Genomic DNA, 21,084 nt, shown 5'->3' with positions numbered 1-21,084 from the left:
TATTAAAATAATTGTAGGCAGATATATTAGGTATGCAAATAAGACCTTGTAACAGTACACTGATTTGAGGTACCAGTTTGCCGAGAAGTTATGTTTATTTATTTTTTTGTTTTTTGTTTTTTTATGTTATAAAAGATATGTAGCTTTCTACATTAAGAATGTGTAAGGATTGTACATATTGTAAAGCTTGAAATATGAATAAAATGTTGTTCAAAAAAAAAAGAAAAAATATTTAAATCTACAGGGTGTCCCATAAGTCTCCATACATAGGAAAAATAAACGTTTCTTGACATAAACCATTTTTATTTATCTAATATGCTCTATATGACATTTTGCCATTTTGTCGGGAACACATTTCAATGCGTGTCCTCCACTGCTGAAGAACTATAAAGAAGAAATATAAAGAAATACATGTTAGAACCATATGTATTATGTCTCCTATGTATGGAGACTTATGGGACACCCTGTATTATCTACATCAGGGGTGTCAAACTCATTCGAGTTCAGGGGCCACATATAGCCTAATCTGATCTAAAGTGGGCCGGAGCAGTAAAATAATATAAATAATAGGATAAGAACTTATAAATAATGTCAACACCAAAGTTTTCTCTATGTTTTTGAGTGAAAAAAGTAAAATTCTGTCATGTAATTGTTTACGTCTACGAACTGTACTTGAGCATAACATGAACAAATACGAAAAACCTGAAAATTGTTATGAAAAACAAGTGCAATTTTAGCAATATTACGCCTAAATTTATCATTTATACATATGCATCACAACTTACAAATCACAGTGGATCTACAAATACACAAAACATTTAGTAACAGGCAGAATATTATTAAAACTCCACATTTCAGACATTTTTTGTAAAAGGCCAGTCTGTAAATGTAACAATTTTCATGTAATTTTACTTTTTTTACGCTACAACAAAGAGGAATATTTGCAGTTTTCATTATTTATAGGTTATTATGATAGTATTTTACTGGTCTGATCCACTTTAGATTGAACTAACCTAAAATGATTTTTAAAATTTTTTTTTATTGATATTTTGACAGACAGTACAACATATGCCATCATCACAAAATAGAAGATATAAACATCATCCACTGTCTGGTTTTCAAATATGTGCGTAAGACAAACACTAACAAACACCAGCAAAGAAACTAAAAAAAAAAAAAAAACACCACTTGTGCCTTACATTTAAGTTCTACATTTGTCCTCTCATTCTATCTCTCCGTCAGTATACTGGATTAGGTCAGACCAGACCCGGCGCCTTACGTTTATATAGACATCAACCTAAAATGATTTTAACGCCATTGATTGTTAATATCTTCAGTGTAATTTTTGTATTTTACAAATTCATCCCACGGGCTGGATTGGACCCTTTGGTGGGCCGGTTTTGGCCCCCGGGCCGCATGTTTGACACCTGTGATCTACATTTTACCATGAGGTGGCTGCTCTGCTGTAACCTATTTGGGATTAGTTTGTTATTTAACTTTGTATTTCCATTACAATAATGCAACATCTGGTGCATTTATGAAATTATGCAACTACAAGACAGAAAACATTCAAGATTTGGATGATTTTTTGTTTTTAATTCAAATGTTTATTCAGAACAGTCTTATAAAATATTATACATGACATCAGTCATACAAAGTGCACTGTTCTCTTTTTTTTAAGAAGAAAAAAAGGGTATGAATAATGCTCATTAAAGGAAGAAAGAGAGAGGAAAAAAAAAATTAAAAAAGGGTTGGATGATTTTTTTTAATGATGGACACTATTTCCAAAACATAATTATGTTGTGTAATAGAGAAAAAGCTCAACTTTTCATGTGTAGTGGCTAACTTACAAACTACCAACAAATGCTAATTCAGCATCTTGTATTGAATTTGGCAAGAAAATGATCCATTTTGGCTTTTATGCTGTCAAAACATTAGTTTATTCCATGTAAATCCTGCACATGTTTGCAGATGGACAAAGTTAGTGGGTCAAGTCACGCGGTTATGTAGGGAGTGCCCGACTACATTTTATACTGTAATTCAAAAAGTATATAAGATAGAGACATGAATAATACATCATTTTAAAGGTATTAACTAGAACTTGAAGCTCATAAAAAGAAACAAAAGATATAGTGCCATCTTTTGCCATAAAATTTTGAAAAACTCCATGGTTATGTAGGCAACAAAAATTAACATCTAAATTTTCCTTTTTTTCTAAACGCTTTCAAAGTGCAGTTGCAAATGTCTCCTAACTATGAAAATTTGCTAAGATGTTCTTTAAGGGGTCTATTTTGATAAACCATGGATGCATTTTTTATTTTTTAAATATAACTATGACTTATGGCAAGAGTTTTGAAGAATGGAATGGTTATGTAGGGAATTAGGAATTTCGGTTATGTAGGGAAAGAAAAGACAGGTATGCAGTTTCAATAGTTTATTCAAGCACTTGGTAACAAATTTATACATTTTTATACATATTTATGACTAGATATACAAAGGATACATATTAGCTGTAGAAAGTGATTCATTAAGCACATTTAATACACATTTAATGCTCAGTAAATTTATAGATTTAGGCCTGTAACAGTGTTAAAAAGTAATGATTCATTCAGTTCATTTCAAAAATGTTCCTGATGTTTTTTGACCAGAGGAGCCATACAGAGGCTAAAGAGCCACATTTAATAATGATAATAATAATAATAATAATAATAATAATAATAATAATAATAATAATATACATTTTATTTATAAGCGCCTTTCAAGACACCCAAGGACACTATATAACAAGATAAAACAGACAATGCATAAAATACAAAGAAATAAACAAATAGATAAAAGAATACCGTAAATTCCGGACTATAGACCACACCTGAATATAAGACGCAGACCCTAATTTTAGAAAGAAAGTCAATTTTGTACACGTATAAGCCGCACCGGTTTATAAGCCGCGGGTGTCCACCAGTGGCGATTTCTCATAGACTGCAAGAGAAGCCCGGCTTCCCCTATCATTACGAAAATTAAATGGTTAAATATGTTTGGTTGTGTTGACATTTCATTGACTACACATGTGTTAAAACACGTTCATCTCACAGACGAGTTCGTTCAGAATCAGCTTTATCACAGATCATCAGACTAGATGTTGTTCACTTCTCATACATTCCCTTTGCGCTGTTTCCTCATACGATCTATGGTCAGTGCATTTCCCCGTTGAAGCCTGGCTTCTATGGGAGTCTACGGGACCGAGTGGAACCTTTTTTTTCATTGCGTCAAAACTGGATGGTAATTGGATAAAGGTTTTCTTTGAGTTCAAATGAAATTCTTCCCTGTATGTAAATGGGTCTGATATGTGTGAGCTTGCTGTCATATCTACAGGTTGATTCGTTGTTAATATTATGATTAAAAAACAAAAGACAAAAAACGAGGCAATAAAAGGATAGTAATAAAAGCACATTTTCTCTTTCTTTTTTTTTTGTCGGTGGACTTATCGGGGTTTTCTTTGGATTCGTGCCGATACGGGATTGACTTGCTTTTGTGCCGGCTGTGGATTCACAGATTTAAAAGGACTTGAAAGACACTTGAAAGTGAACAAATTTTTGTTTTTCGTTAGAGTAGGACTTTTAATTTATTTTTAAAATATAAAGATTAAAAACAAGTAATTACGTCTGTTATAATATCATTTTCATTTAACATTACGCACGATGTCCGCATTAATTCTGAGATGCTTTAAATTTATGACGGTCTCTGGAGAGCTTTATTGGGTGTTTTCATTCAGAGTTTTGTTTTGTATATTTGTGAAACAATATTAACATTTGAAGGTTTACTATTTTTCCTTAAAAGTTCCCCTTTTGTGTGTGTTAATATTAACTTTATAAAGGTTAAGTTGTTAATGTTATCCATTCCTGCATACCTGCTAACAATAGACAGATTCTTCCCTGGGGTGTGGCAGGCAATAAGGGAAAATCGTCGTATAAGCTGCGTCGGAGTATAAGCCGCAGTGTTTAAAGCGTGGGAAAAAAGTAGCGGCTTATAGTCCGGAATTTACGGTAATTACGATGTATAGAAATGAAGATGTAAAATAGACATTTGTCCCAGGAGCCATGGGCTGCAGACCCTGGTCTAATATATACTTTATTTACATACAGAGCACTGTTACGCAGACAGACAACAAAATAAACCCACATGTGGTGAAAGTAGCAAGACAAATCCAAGACGTGTGTTACTGAGACACATGCCTCAGTTTATTTCAGGTTTGTTTGATCAGAACAAATACAGGATACATACATGATCAACAAAAACAGCTATCCAAAACAAGTATCACAGTATTTATTTATAGTGGATGCTCATTTCCAATATCTGTCACTAGAATGGTTTTTATGAGATCTAAAACAATAGAGTGCATTAAAACACCATAAAGCGAAATACTGTGTTTATCACAAGGTGCACACTGAGAGACATTTAGAGATTTAATTCTAGACGTTATAAGATAAGATTAGACTTTATTTATCCCAGCATGGGGAAATTACACAGTTGACAACGCAAACACGACAATAAAGTGCAGGGAAAATTGAAAACAAGAAAATATGCATTCATGAAACATCAAATATAAAGACAAAAAAAGAAAATCTGCTAATTATATGAATGTAGATTTAAATTTAAATGTTATATACATATTTACAATATATATTTGCACATGCACATGGTGTGATATGGGGGGAGGGGTGTTTACGGAGAACTGTTCTAATAGGTTTATGTCAGATTCTCAACACAACACAACACAACACCATAAATGTAACTAAACCTAAATAAACCTACGCTGAATAAATGTGAGTGTAGCAGGATCTCAAAAGGTGCATATTTAGCGACATTACATGTGAACATCTAGACATTATAACAAGTTTATTGTGGAGTTTACCAGCTCATTCATGCCTGAGTCTGGGCATTGGAATAATTTCAAGTACCGTGACTCGCCCACAGTTTCTAAATAGAGCACATGTTTCCAGATCCAAACTGAAGATGGACACTGGTTTGCATTCAGTCCAGTATCAACAGGAAAAATCTGAAAACAAACCAACTGGACAACATCCCTATTATATTTCAGATGACTTAGAGTCTTCATGATCACATTTGCTATTTGCTAAATTTGTAACTGTTGTTTTGAGGTTTTTGTAAATTTTGCTTCCCCACCTTGTACATGTGTAACTCCACAATGAATGGTCAGAGTGCTTGGTAAAAAAAAATACAAAACTAGAAGCACTCGGAGAGCGCAGACCTCCGCCAAGGCTGATCAGTGGCCCCCCCCGTGGGCCCCCCCACGCCAAGGAGGTTATGTTTTTGCCAGGGTTTGTTTGTCTGTCTGTCTGTCTGTCTGTCTGTTTGTCTGTCTGTTAGTGTGCAACATAACTCAAAAAGTTATGGACAGATTTTGATGAAATTTTCAGGGTTTGTTGGAAATGGGCCCCCCCACCCCCGATCACCACCAAAATTTAATCATTTCTTCCTTATCCCATTTCCAACAAACCCTGAAAATTTCATCCAAATCTGTCCATAACTTTTTGAGTTATGTTGCACACTAACGGACAGACAAACAGACAGACAAACAAACAGACAAACCCTGGCAAAAACATAACCTCCTTGGCGGAGGTAAAATTATAGAATATATACTTAATTTTACCTTACCTTTTGAATTTGCCACCTTAACCCATAAAGACCCAAAAAGCCACCGGTGTCACAAACCATCTACTTATATAAACTGTTTAATACCTGTTGATCCACTATTCCTATCAATACATGTCAATAATTGGTCTAAAATACAGTTTGTCATTTTCTCATGGTCATCAGATGTGACCCATTTGGACGTTCAGAGGCTCCGTAGTTACTGTGGAAACACCGTCATCTTCTACAACATTGATTCACCAGTAAAACTCATGGAGTTGGATCAATGACAGTGGGTGGAGACGCTGGGTTTATATTCAGTTAATGATAGATTTTGTTGAAAAAGTCATTTTGTCTTCAGTTTTCTCTGTTTTTGATATAACAACCCTCAACTTTAATCTGAGCTTTTTATGAACATCTACATAATCAGTGAATTAAATTTAGAAAAATATATAATTATCACAAAAGAAGCACAAATACAGAGTCTAATATTATAATAAATGGTGATAAATCACTTAAAAAAGGTTAAAACTAGAAGCACTCGGAGAGCGCAGACCTCCGCCAAGGCTGATCAGTGGCGCCCCCCGTGGGCCCCCCCACCCCCGATCACCACCAAAATTTAATCATTTCTTCCTTATCCCATTTCCAACAAACCCTGAAAATTTCATCCAAATCTGTCCATAACTTTTTGAGTTAAGTTGCACACTAACGGACAGACAAACAAACAAACAAACAAACAAACAAACAAACCCTGGCAAAAACATAACCTCCTTGGCGGAGGTAATAAGTTCCCAACAGGTTCTACAAGATATTGAAGATTGATCTGGATCCTCACAAAATTCTGGATAGCATGATCCAGAACAGGAAAAAATAGTGGAGTTTTGGAACGTTCATCCTAACAAAGGAACAAATTATGGTATTGACATGCAACAAATACCAAAATATAGTCACTAAACATAACTGTGGTTCTTCTTCGCTGTCTTTCCAGTACTCGTGGCGAGCCATGCAGCAGATGACCCAGCGGCTCATCAAACGCCTGTCGGCTCTGGGTCAGTACGAGGAGGCCGTCGCCGCGCTCAACAACGTGGCCAATGAGCGCCCGGCGTCTCTCAAAACCAAACAGGCCCCGGGTCAACGCAACGACGTACTAAGCGTGTGCGACGACCCCTTCATCATGGCTCAGCAGCTCACACACATCGAGCTGGTAAGAACTATAGGAGGAGAAAACACAGAGACCGCCACAGTCTGTTTGTGTGTGTTATATTTAGGACTGTTCCCTAAAATAACTTTAATACTAGTGTTTAGGTTAAAGCTGTGAAGTCTTTATGTGTGGGTGTTGTTTTATAGGGTTGTTTCATTATTACCGAACTGAATTTAATAGTTTCACCACTGTTAATGTGAAGCGAGAACATTTAAGACTTCATCTACATTGTTTGGGCTGCTTTTATGTATTGGTTTTATTACGTTATTATTGGAGTTTTACACTTGTTATGTGAACATCTGTCATGATTAAAAGCATCTGTTGATCTAAAATGTTTAATGTTACGTTTATCCTTTAAATACTTTAAAATAATTCATGTAAAATGCAGTTTTTCAGCTTTTCAGCACCATTACATGTGTTTTATTTGGGTGTTCAGAGGCTCTGTAGTGAACATGGAAACACCATCGTTTTCTGCAACATTTACTCACCAATAAAACCCATGACTTTAATAAATGCCAGCAGTTGTAAACACTTGATTTATGTTCAAGTAGTGATATATTTTGCTGAGAACGTCACTTTTTCTTCATTGTTTTTGTAAATATCTATATGATCAGTAACTTAAATAAAGGAAAATACCAGATTTCCGCGAAAAACTGGTGATAAATCAGTTTGGAATGGTTAAATGTAGAGTGGCCACAAAAATAGGTATAGGTCTTTAAGTGTTAAGGTGTTGTACTATTGCACTATAAACCTTTTTGTGTGTTTTTTATGCATTATCAGTGCTCATTCAAAATCGTTTATTGTTTTTCTGAAGGTCGTAAAACTGTAATCACCTTTTAAAAGTACCCTTTTGGTTTATTCATTTAACTGCGACTGTTTTTTTCCTGGTGCATTGACTTCTGTTTTGACGTAGTCACTCATTTTCTGCTCTTCTTTCATTGTGATTCTCTATCACTTCTCCTTTTTTCTCCTCTTCCCTCTATAAATCATCACCTTTAACCCATAAAGACTCAGTGTGACATTTGTGGCAGTTCCCAAATTAATTTTTCTCCATATTTAACTGTACTTAAGTGATTTATCGCCATTTATTGTAATATTATCTTGTGTATTTTGTGTTTTTTTCAGTTAAAATCAGGTATTTTCCAACATTTAATTCACTGATCATGTCGATGTTCATAAAAGTTTAGAGCAAAGTTGAGGATTATTACATCAGAAATAAAGAAAACTGACGAAAAAGTGACTTTTTCTGTAAAATCTATCATGAACTGAACATAAACCCAGTGTGTCCATCCACTGTCATTGATCCAACTCCATGGATTTTACTGGTGAATTAATGTTGTAGAAGATGACGGTGTTTCCATGGTAACTACGGAGCCTCTGAACGTACAAATGGGTCATATCTGATGACCATGAAAAGATGAAGAACTGTATTTTACACCAATTATTGACATGTATTAGTGGATCAACAGGTATTAGACAGTTTAAATCAGTCGATGGTGGATGTTTGGGTCTTTAAGGGTTAACATCATCCTGATTTATTTTTCGGTCTATTTTCACCCATCAGGACAGACTGAGTTTTATTGGCCCAGAGGAATTCATCCAGACATTCGCCATGAAGGATCCTATAGAGAACCAAAAGGTATGGATGTTACATAAGTGTGTCCACTTTACTTCATGTAAGTGACAAAAGATTCTTTGTAAGTCAAATCTTCAAAGGGATGTTTATAGAACTAGATGGTCCGTGTATCTGTTGGTAATTGGATTTTCTTTTCAGAAAATGCAAGAATAAAAATTGAATTTCAAGCTGTTTGTCTTTTTCAGTGTCAAAAGAGATAAACCAGATTAAAAAAAAAAAAAAAAAACGGATTGATTTTCGTTTTCTTTTTCTAATAACAAAAAAGAAAGTTACTACCTGACAGAAATGGAAAAAGGGACCAAAAACGCCTGATTTTTTTCATGTTCTGAGACCGGATGTTGTTATTTTCATGGAAACAGCGCTAAAGCCTCGGTCACAAAGATTCTTAGGAACGATGGGTTTGTACAAAAACTGGAAATCGTAGACATGCTCCCTCCACGAATGTCTACGAACTCCAGATTTCATACGAACTGGAGGATTCAAAAAAACCCATCGTTTGTAAGAATCTTTGTGACTGAGGCATTAGCGCTCTCTTCTTAAAAATAACAACATCCGGTCTCAGAAAATGAAAAAAACAGGCATTTTTGGTCAGTTTTTCCATTCCTGTCAGGTAGTATATGTCTTTTTTATTAGAAAGAGAAAACAAAAATCAATCCGTTATTTTAAATTTGGTTTATCTATTTTACCCATAGGTGTGAATGTGAGTGTGACTGTTTGTCTCTATATGTCAACCCTGTGGTGAACTGGCAACTCGTCCCGGGTGTACCCCCCCTTCACCCACACATAGCTGGGATAGGCTCCAGCGACTCCTGTGACCCTAGTGACGATAAAGCTGGTTCAGAAAATGAATGAATGTTTTGACACTGAAAGAGAAAAACGCCTTGAAATTACTACCCGACAGAAATGTAAAAACGGACCAAAAACACCTGATTTTTTCATTTTCTGAGACCGGATGTTGCCATTTTCAAGGAAAAAGTGCTAATGCCTAGGTCACAACAATGGGTTTGTACGAAATCTGGACATCGTAGACATGCTCCCTCCATGAATGTCTATGAACTCCAGATTTCGTATGAACTGAAGGATTCGTACAAACCCATCGTTCGTAAGAATCTTTGTGACTGAGGCATTAGCGCTCTCTCTTTAAAAAGAACATCTGGTCTCAGAAAATGAAAAAAACAGGTGTTTTTGGTCAGTTTTTCCATTCCTGTCAGGTAGTATATGTCTTTTTTATTAGAAAGAGAAAACAAAAATCAATCCGTTATTTTAAATTTGGTTTATCTGTTTTACCCATAGGTGTGAATGTGAGTGTGACTGTTTGTCTCTATATGTCAACCCTGTGGTGAACTGGCAACTCGTCCCGGGTGTACCCCCCCTTCACCCACACATAGCTGGGATAGGCTCCAGCGACCCCTGTGACCCTAGTGACGATAAAGCTGGTTCAGAAAATGAATGAATGTTTTGACACTGAAAGAGAAAAACGCCTTGAAATTACTACCCGACAGAAATGTAAAAACGGACCAAAAACACCTGATTTTTTCATTTTCTGAGACCGGATGTTGCCATTTTCAAGGAAAAAGTGCTAATGCCTAGGTCACAACAATGGGTTTGTACGAAATCTGGACATCGTAGACATGCTCCCTCCATGAATGTCTATGAACTCCAGATTTCGTATGAACTGAAGGATTCGTACAAACCCATCGTTCGTAAGAATCTTTGTGACTGAGGCATTAGCGCTCTCTCTTTAAAAAGAACATCTGGTCTCAGAAAATGAAAAAAACAGGTGTTTTTGGTCAGTTTTTCCATTCCTGTCAGGTAGTATATGTCTTTTTTATTAGAAAGAGAAAACAAAAATCAATCCGTTATTTTAAATTTGGTTTATCTGTTTTACCCATAGGTGTGAATGTGAGTGTGACTGTTTGTCTCTATATGTCAACCCTGTGGTGAACTGGCAACTCGTCCCGGGTGTACCCCCCCTTCACCCACACATAGCTGGGATAGGCTCCAGCGACCCCTGTGACCCTAGTGACGATAAAGCTGGTTCAGAAAATGAATGAATGTTTTGACACTGAAAGAGAAAAACGCCTTGAAATTACTACCCGACAGAAATGTAAAAACGGACCAAAAACACCTGATTTTTTCATTTTCTGAGACCGGATGTTGCCATTTTCAAGGAAAAAGTGCTAATGCCTAGGTCACAACAATGGGTTTGTACGAAATCTGGACATCGTAGACATGCTCCCTCCATGAATGTCTATGAACTCCAGATTTCGTATGAACTGAAGGATTCGTACAAACCCATCGTTCGTAAGAATCTTTGTGACTGAGGCATTAGCGCTCTCTCTTTAAAAAGAACATCTGGTCTCAGAAAATGAAAAAAACAGGTGTTTTGGTCAGTTTTTCCATTCCTGTCAGGTAGTATATGTCTTTTTTATTAGAAAGAGAAAACAAAAATCAATCCGTTATTTTAAATTTGGTTTATCTGTTTTACCCATAGGTGTGAATGTGAGTGTGACTGTTTGTCTCTATATGTCAACCCTGTGGTGAACTGGCAACTCGTCCCGGGTGTACCCCCCCTTCACCCACACATAGCTGGGATAGGCTCCAGCGACCCCTGTGACCCTAGTGACGATAAAGCTGGTTCAGAAAATGAATGAATGTTTTGACACTGAAAGAGAAAAACGCCTTGAAATTACTACCCGACAGAAATGTAAAAACGGACCAAAAACACCTGATTTTTTCATTTTCTGAGACCGGATGTTGCCATTTTCAAGGAAAAAGTGCTAATGCCTAGGTCACAACAATAGGTTTGTACGAAATCTGGACATCGTAGACATGCTCCCTCCATGAATGTCTATGAACTCCAGATTTCGTATGAACTGAAGGATTCGTACAAACCCATCGTTCGTAAGAATCTTTGTGACTGAGGCATTAGCGCTCTCTCTTTAAAAAGAACAACATCTGGTCTCAGAAAATGAAAAAAACAGGTGTTTTTGGTCTGTTTTTCCATTCCTGTCAGGTAGTGACTTTCTTTTTTGCTATTATCGGGGGCAGCCATGGCTCAGATGGTCGTCCAATAACCGAAGGGTTGGCGATTCAAATCCCGCTCTGTCCATGTGCTGTTGTGTCCTTAGGCAAGACACTTCACCCTCCTTGCCTCCAGTGCCGCTACTCACACTGGTGTACGAATGCATGTGAATGTTCGGTGGTGGTCTGAGGGGCCGTAGGCACAGATTGGCAGCCACGCTTCTGTCAGTCTGCCCCAGGACAGCTGTGGATACAGATGTAGTTTACCACCACCGGAGGGAGAATGTGAGAGTGTAGGAATAATGGATCCACTGTATGCGCTTTGGGTATGCGTTCATAGAAAAGCACTATATAAATCTAACCCATCATTATTATTATTATTATTATTAGAAAGAGAAAACAAAAATCAGTTTTTTTTAATTTGGTTTATCTGTTTTGCCCATAGGTGTGAATGTGAGTGGGATTGTTTGTCTCTATATGTCAGCCCTGTGAAGAACTGGTGGCTCGTCCAGGGTGAACCCCTCTTTTGCCCATATGTAGCTGGGATAGGCTCCAGTGACCCCCATGACCCTAGTGAGGATAAAGCAGGTTCAGAAAATGAATGAATGTATGTTTTGACACTGAAAAAGAAAAATGCTGTGAAATTCAATTTTAATTCTTGTATTTTAAAGCGAAAATCAATGAACCACTAGTTTTTGTTTTGTTTTTGTAAAGAAAATTCAATTACCAACAGATTAGGGATGTAATGATATGAAAATTTCATATCACGGTTATTGTGACAAAAATTATCACCATTATCATTATTATGGCGGCACTGTTGAAATTGTGCTCAAAATGTTCAAAAAGTACTAATACACAACTTGAAATAATTTAACCAAGTTGTATTTTGAAAACAAAACAAAACAACAACAACAAAAAAAACTAAAAAAATAATTGGCACAATGTACCTTCTGTTGCAGAAACATTCAAGTCTTAACCCTTTGTGGTCTGAGCCTATTTTGGCCGTTTTTCAGTATTTTTGATTTTGCCTTTATATCTTATATAAACAAATGTTTACTATACCCATGTTTGGGATCTGTTTTTTTCAGCACAACTTCATCTATATCATCTGTCTATTACTTTTTTCACTTTAACCTATTATAAAAACACAAAAGGCCAGAACACACAAAAAAATTATATAAAATCCGATTTGAAAAATGTTTGTAATTTATTGTGTAAATAACACAAATATCCTTAACAAACCTTTTCAAAGACTTTTAAAGTGAATATTGGTTCCAAATATTAGGTCTATAAGATTAAAATTGTAATAAATTAAAACTATACTCAAATATTTGACATAAAAGCAGATCTTTACATAGGCGTTTTCTCCGGAAAAGTGCGGTAATCAAACACAGTTATCATGATAATTAGAATTTAAACGGTAATACTAACCGTTGGCAATTTCACCGAGGTTTATCGTTATACCGGTAATTGTTACATCCCTACAACACATACACTGACCACTAGATGCAGTGGGTTTTACAGAAGAAAAAACCTGCAACTGAGAGCGATTCCACACATGTAACGTATCTGCAACAGCTTACAGCATATAGTAAATAAAACGAAGAATACGGCAACAAGAACTGGTTATAATTATCAGCATCAAAGGGTAAAGCAGAACGTTCAGGGTTATTTTTAAGTCTTTTTTTTTTTTTTTTTTTTTATTTCAAGGTGTCATTTTTTAGTGCTCTTTAATTTGCGGTGCGCTTTAAGTTGAAGTTAATTTGCGGCAGGAGCCACATGAAAAGCCTCTGCTGGCAGATACATGTGGATCGGACTCTTTTTTTTTTTTTTTTGTTTTAAATAGAGCTTTTGAAATTTCATCAAACACAGTATAAAAGAATCATTCTGCGCACGTCTAAGAGTATCTGAAGGGCTCTTTTTCCCGCTAAGTGGTCCAGTGCGTCAGTTGAAGGGTCGCTTTCTACCGGCGCCGCTGAGAATAAGCTGTCAGCTGGTCTGTGTATGTGTGTGTGTGTGTGTGTGTGTGTGTGTGTGTAATATCAGCCCTCACCGACGCTGTGCCGGTTATATAAGACCCACTTTGTTGAAAGAGCGGTTGAGTCAGTGTAAGGGGTCCAGAAGTGTAGAGGGGAAGTTTGGAGTGGAGTGGGCTGCCGGTGTTGTGTAAGCGTTTAATAGAACTGTGAATCTCCACGATTACATCATCACGGCCCAGTCAAGTTTATTTATACAGGGCTTTTATAATGTTTATTTTTAAAAAGAGCATCTGGCAAACAGGTTCGCCGCACCGCATCTTGCAGAAACCAAAAAAAAACAAAAAAAACCACAAAAAAAAACAACAGAAGCAGATGTAAATGAGATGAAAATGCAAACGGCAGACAGACTCCAGACTCCTGGTGCAGGTCCACAGGTTGTCGGTGTCAGTGCCGTCAACATCACATTCTTTCCACGTACAACAGGGAGACGAAGTAAAGCAAGAATCTCACTGGAGTTGTCTTCTCCAGGATGACTCCACCCCCCCCCCCATGAGGGCATAGGACTCACTGAATGCCAATCACGGTGTATTTTTAACCGTCGTCTCAGATAAGGCTCCCCACCTCCATCACCACCACAACAAATGAGGGTGTATCGCTTTCATGTAGACACGTAGGAGGAATACCGAGGAGCAATGAAACTGTTCTCCGCTCTCTATGCTATTATGTTGTGTATTTCTTCTGAACAATTATGACAGTGAGTCATGCTTTTGTGGAGCTAATTATGTACTGTCAAGTTTTATTGAACCACAAACACTTTTTATACAGGGTCTTAAAAGTCTTGAATTTACAAATCTGCATTTAATACCTTGAAAAGTATTTCAAAGGTATTAAATTTGATATGGTAGGTCTTAAGTTATGTTGGCATAAACTTGTTTACTGTACTGTGTTTAAATGTGTTTGGGAAATGTCCAAGCTGCAAAGAAAGTAACAGTCAACTTTGTTCCACTCGTTCCAACCCGACGATTTATATTGAAATTAGTAAGCAGATCTGTCACCCCGCCCCCGATCACCACCAAAATTTAATCATTTCTTCCTTGTGCCAGTATCAACATTTCCTGAAAATTTCATGAAAATCTGTCCTGAACTTTTTGAGTTTTCTTGCTAACTAACCAACCAACCAACCAACCAATCAATCAACCAACCAACCAACCAACCAACCAACCAACCAACCAACCAACAAACAAACCCTGGCAAAAACATAACCTCCTTGGCGGAGGTAATTAGGGACCAACCAGAGGTTCCAGGCACAATAAACCCCGCCCCTTGCAAGTAATTGTAGCCCTTTTTGGCATTGAGCCAGTTGATGTCATCATGTCTATGTGTGTGCTGATGTCAGCGTGTCAGTAGCTTCTATATATGTGCCAAGTTTGAAGTAAATTGAAACCAAATTGTTGTTTTTATAGACTTTTGAAATTCCGCCCATTATAAGTAAATGGGTGAAAAAAAATGATTTAAAAAATTCATTAAAAAAATTGAACTTTGACCTACTTTTCCCAAAATATAATGGCATCTATTCTGGATCACTGGAAATCTATAAACCAAATTTGGTATGAATTCAACCAGTAGTTTTGCTGATACAGGCATTTGAAATTTTGCCCATTATAAGTAAATGGGAATTTAAAAAAAAAATTAAAAAACCATAAAAAATGTGAACTTTAACCTATTTTTCCCAAAATGTAATGACATCTATTCTGGGTCACTGGCAATCTATTAACCTTATTTGGTATGAATGCAACCAATAGTTTTGCTGCTACAGACATTTGAAATTTTGCCCATTATAAGTGAATGGGAATAAAAAATAAAAAAAAAATCAGAAAAAATTTGAACTTTGACTTACTTTTCCCAAAATGTAAACACATTTTTTTCTGGGTCACTGGGAATCTATAAACCAAATTTGGTATGAATTCCACCAATAGTTTTGCTGCTACAGACATTTGAAATTTCGGCCAATATAAATAAATGGGTGGAAAAAAAGATTTTAAAAAATTCAACAAAAATTTGAACTTTGTCCTACTTTTCCCAAAATATAACCACATCTATTCTGGATCACTGGTTATCTAGAAACCCAATTTGGTGTGAATTCAACCAACAGTTTTGCTGCTACAAACATTGAAATTTTGTCCATTATAAGTACATGGGAATTAAAAAAAAAAAATCATAAAAAATTTGAACTTTGACCTATTTTTCCCAAAATATAACCACATTTTTTCTGGGTCACTGGGAATCTATAAACCAAATTTGGTGTGAATTCAACCTATAGTTTTGCTGCTACAGACATTTGAAATTTCGGCCAATGTAAGTAAATGGGAGAAAAAAAAGATTTTAAAAAATTCATCAAAAATTGGAACTTTGACCTACTTTTCCCAAAGTATAACCACATTTTTTCCGGGGGACTGGCAATCTATAAACCCAATTTGGCATGAATTCAACCAGTAGTTTTGCTGATAGAGTGTTAATCAAAGAAACAAACAAACAAAGTGAACCATAAACAATACCCCTTGCCTCCCCTTCAGGGGGCGATGTAATAATGATGATAATAATAATAATAATAATAATAATAATAATAATATGGAACACTTCTACATTAAAATATCTCAGGATAATGAGGTCTGTGTTTTTTGTTTAGTCGTAGACATTCAGAGAAACCCCTAAATGACTGAATGTGTGTTACTTTTAGCATCGTGTCCCTTTTTCTTGTTTAATACGGTTTCATACGTCACACATTCATCACTAAATATAATTAGAATTAAACTTTTGACCTTTTCTGTGAATATAATTTCTGCTTGAGCCACATCAGATTTTCAGGAACACTGATGGCAAACATGACTCATAATCCTTGATATTTTACAGCCTTTTGTGCAAAAACATTCTTTTGTTTTCACCGACTACAAACACAGCCACAGCTCATTTGTCATGCACGGATGCAAAATATGATTGTTCACTTGAAATGAAGGATAAATCTTTCACCAACGCATACGTTTGGCTCATGTCTGTATCATGTGTTTTTGTTTATTTATTTTTTTCTCTTTTTTTGAGTAATGTAACAGTACTTTTCATTTTTCAGGGTTTCTTCCGGAAGCGTAAAACCAGTAACCTGGAGGCGTACGTCAACTGGTTCAACAGGCTGAGCTACATGGTGGCCACTGAGATCTGCATGGTGAGCCTTTACTGCTGATGTTTCATGATGATAAATATAGTGTATAATGGGGAGTTAGTGACGTCTCTGTGTGGTTTTTTTCTTCTCACAGCCGGTGAAGAAGAAACACAGAGCGCGGATCATAGAGTTCTTCATTGACGTGGCTCAGGAGTGTTTCAACATCGGCAACTTCAACTCCCTCATGGCTATCATCAGTGAGTAGAACAGCCATGACACAAACCACTGGACATGTCAACAACCCTGTTAGTCTGACACTGAACTGTAGGCGTCACTTTTTTCTGAATCGTAGACACTGGGAATTCTTTTGTACCTGTGGATTTATTTATTGTACTTTTATATGGTGCACATTCTGTGTTTTTGCATTGGTTTTTCACCAGTTTTTTTGTTTTTTGTACTTTTAATCTGCAATAAAAGTTGCAGCACTTGATTTGAATGAATAGAATAGAATAGAACAGAATAGAATAGAACAGAACAGATTAGAATAGAATAGAATAGAATAGAATAGAATAGAACAGAATAGAATAGAACAGAACAGATTAGAATAGAATAGAATAGAATAGAACAGAATAGAATAGAACAGAACAGAACAGAATAGAATAGAATAGAATAGAATAGAACAGAATAGAATAGAATAGAACAGAATAGAATAGAATAGAACAGAATAGAATAGAATACAATAGAATAGAATAGAATAGAACAGAATAGAACAGAACAGAATAGAATAGAATACAATAGAATAGAATAGAACAGAACAGAATAGAATAGAATAGAATAGAACAGAATAGAATAGAATAGAATAGAATAGAGCAGAACAGAATCGAACAGATAGAATAGAATAGAATAGAATAGAATAGAATAGAATAGAGCAGAACAGAATAGAACAGAACAGATTAGAACAGAATATAATAGTATTGAACAGAATAGAATAGAACAGAATAGAATAAAATTGAATAGAATAGAACAGAATACAATAGAACAGAATAAAATAGAATAGAACAGAATAGAATAGAGTAGAACTGAATAGAATAGAACAGAATGAATAGAATAGAACAGAATAAAATAGAATAGAACAAAACAGAATAAACAGAAAAGAACAGAACACCATAGAACAGAATAGAATAAAATAGAATAGAACAGAATACAATAGAATAGAACAGAATAGAATAGCCTTGATTGTCATTGTGTGTTCAGCGCTACTCCAGTCAGTGCAACAATATGAATAAAAAGCCAGTGCGTCAGAAAGTAAAATTATAAAAGAAAACTAAAAAGTAAAATAAGAAAATAGGATATAAAATTTGACAAAGCTAAAATAAGAATAGAACTAAAGTAAATAAAATAAAAATAAAATATGAACTGACAAAATCTTTACAATATTAACAGTGTGTATATTTGTAAATATTAACATTATTAATAGTGTGTATATCTATGAAAGTCTATAAAAATAGTGCATTTGTATCTGAATAAATATTGAATAAATGATTGCATTGTTTTTGTAAGAACACAGGATTATTGCATGACTTATTGCACATAATTCATATTTTGTCAGGTTATTGCACATTCTTGCATGTGATTCCATGAGGATACATTAAAGGAAGTGATTGTGCAGAAAGAACAGCAGAGTTATTATGACTTTTTGCAGTTCCGTGTGGTGACAGCTCCTGGATACAACAACTAGAGTGAATTATATCATATTTCAAGGGGAAAAAAAGTGTGTACAGGCCTAAAGAAAGCCAGACTCCTCGGTACTTGAGGTGTTTATGTACTCTGTGTACTTTTGCTTCATGGACTCATATGTCCTTTGTGTTTCTCAGCTGGGATGAACATGAGTCCTGTTTCCAGACTGAAGAAAACTTGGAGTAAAGTCAACACTGACAAGTTTGAGATCCTGGAGGTGAGTAAACTGTGTATACATTAAACATTCACTGGTGCTGGATGGCATATGTGTGCAAAAGTCTGATGAATGTTTCCGCTGTCTGACCCCGTTTAGCATCAAATGGATCCATCCAGTAACTTCAGTAACTATCGCACGGCGCTCCGCGGCGCCACCCAGAGGTCGGAGACCGCACACAGCAGCCAAGAGAAGGTGAGAGAGAGCGAGGGAGCGCACAGGAAGTGTCAACAGAGTACAACAGGGGCGTTAAAATTCACTTTAGTTCAGTTCCACATTCAGACCAATATGATCTGAAGTGGGGCACAAGGTTATTATCGTTATCGAAAAGTAACGAAATGACGAAAACTAGAATCGTAAAAACATTTTCGTTAACTGAAATTTTAAAAAAAAGTATAATTAAAAGAAAAAAACGATAACTGATGCTGTATTGTGTGCTTACAAAATTAACTAAAACGAATAAAAATTACGGATAAAATTCCCTTCGTTTTCGTCTTTGTCAACGTCAGATTGATGTGAAATCGACTTATACTAGTCAACATTTGCTAGGGATCAGTTTTATATTTGCACAATAATTGATGTTGTATAATATTTTGGGTGACTTCATATATTATGTGTGTACTTTGGCTAGTCATGTAAAGAAAAATGAACCAAAAGGTAAAAAAACATAAATTTTTATTGCACTTTCAGGCAAAAGGGTGATACAACCCTAGAAATTAGAGTTCACAACAATTACTCTTCCAATTTTGTTTTCACTGAAACCACTCAGAATGTTCTGAAACATATACGGTGTGATGTCAATAATGTGTGTGGCCACCATCCGCAGCCACAGGCTGTACTCCGCTGGGAAAGTAAATTTTCAAGTTTCCAGAATTACACCCCCGAATATAGCAAAGTTATAGTCCTGATCCCTAGCAAATGTTGACTAGTGTATTTCCCTCAAGCAATTTTAGCTAGCGGCACCATACGACCCTTCACGGTCCGCCACATACGACCCGGCCCACGGGTCGTATGTTTGACACCTGTAAAGTACAACGTGCACTTTTAACTGTACATTCATGCAATTTTAAAATGATATTCAAATCAAAAAAATGTGCAAAACTCATTTCCGTTATATTTTTCATGGGAAAATTCATCAGCTGTAGACATGACAGTTTAGTAGTAACCAGTAGAAGGTGTTTACATTAGATCACAGGTGTCAAACATGCGGCCCGGGGGCCAAATTTGGCCCGCCAAAGGGTCCAATCCGGACGAATTTGTGAAATACAAAATTACACTGAAGAAATTAACCATCAGTGGTGTCAAAATCTTTTTTTTTTTTTTTTTTTGAACTTTTTATTTATTCCACTCATAAAACACATGGAGATGTACAAAAATCACACCAGCCTCAGTCTATAGATCACTCGATCTATATCACATTACTTTCACTCATAACTACTTATACTACTCCTTTTACATATAGGTCAAAAACATGTCAAGATCACATGTATTTTATACAGATATCAACAACATTCTTGAAATCTTACTTCTAATATTCCACCAGCCCAAATAAATGTCTTTGCAAAACCAAAACAGGTGCTACTGAGGAAAAGAAATAGAATAAAATAATTGAGTTACAAAAAAAAAAAAAAGAAAAAAAAAAGCAATATTAAAAACAAAAAGAGGTATTTAGAGCTCTTGTATTGCTTGAATTTTTGGTTTCCATCTTCTCTCAAATTTTTCTAGTTTCAGTTGTAACCTTGCAGTAGTTTTTTCCATAATAACCTTTTTTACTTTGTCTATCCATTGCGTTATGTTGGGGGGGGGGGGTTTCAGCCAGTTAATTGTGATCATTTTCTTTGCTATTACGAGTAAGACTTTCAATACAAAGCTACAATCTCTGTCTATCAGATCTTCAGGTAATATTCCAAGTATATACAGGGTTAAATCAAGATGTAGGTCAAGACCAAGAAATCTTTTTATTTCTGTTTTCACACACTTCCAAAGTCAAAATTATTTTAATTCAGGTTTCACATACAGACACATGCAGTCCAATTAGATTTCAAGTGGGTTGGAACCAGTAAAATATTATCATAATAACCTATAAATAATGACAAGCCCAAATTTTCTCTTTGTTTTTTTGGTGTAAAAAACTAAAATTACATGAAAATGTTTACATTATCAAACTATACTTTTACAAAAAATGTGAAGAACCTGAACAAATATAAACAAATGGAATTGTCTTAAGAAAAGTAAACGCAATTTTACCAATATTCTGCCTGTTACTGAATGTTTTGTGCGATTGTAACGCACATGTGTAAACGAAAAACTGACAAACCGAGGCATAATATTGTTAAAATTGCACTTGCTTTTCTTAAGACAATTCAACTTGTTCATGTTATTCAGATTTTTAAGGAAACTGTGTAGATGTAAACCTGATCATAATATAATTTGACTTTTTTCACAGTTATTATTTTACTGGTCTGGCCCACTGGAGATCAAACTGGG

General features: G+C 35.6%; 1 protein-coding gene across 2 annotated transcripts in view; it reads left to right on the top strand.

Moving 5' to 3' along the window:
- The window catches only part of LOC115430442 (ras-GEF domain-containing family member 1B-B-like), a 72,274-nt gene that overhangs the window by 44,520 nt on the left and 6,670 nt on the right, over window positions 1–21,084 (top strand). For both annotated transcript variants that reach the window (XM_030150449.1, XM_030150450.1), the window contains exons 5-10: window positions 6,641–6,856; window positions 8,418–8,492; window positions 16,617–16,709; window positions 16,801–16,903; window positions 18,521–18,600; window positions 18,697–18,792. In XM_030150449.1, coding sequence (XP_030006309.1) covers window positions 6,641–6,856; window positions 8,418–8,492; window positions 16,617–16,709; window positions 16,801–16,903; window positions 18,521–18,600; window positions 18,697–18,792 — 663 coding nt within the window. The remainder of the gene's footprint in view (window positions 1–6,640; window positions 6,857–8,417; window positions 8,493–16,616; window positions 16,710–16,800; window positions 16,904–18,520; window positions 18,601–18,696; window positions 18,793–21,084) is intronic.

This window comes from Sphaeramia orbicularis, chromosome 12 (genome assembly GCF_902148855.1).
Source record: "Sphaeramia orbicularis chromosome 12, fSphaOr1.1, whole genome shotgun sequence".
Lineage (NCBI taxonomy): Eukaryota > Metazoa > Chordata > Actinopteri > Kurtiformes > Apogonidae > Sphaeramia > Sphaeramia orbicularis.
This window is presented reverse-complemented; position numbering and strand designations above follow the sequence as displayed.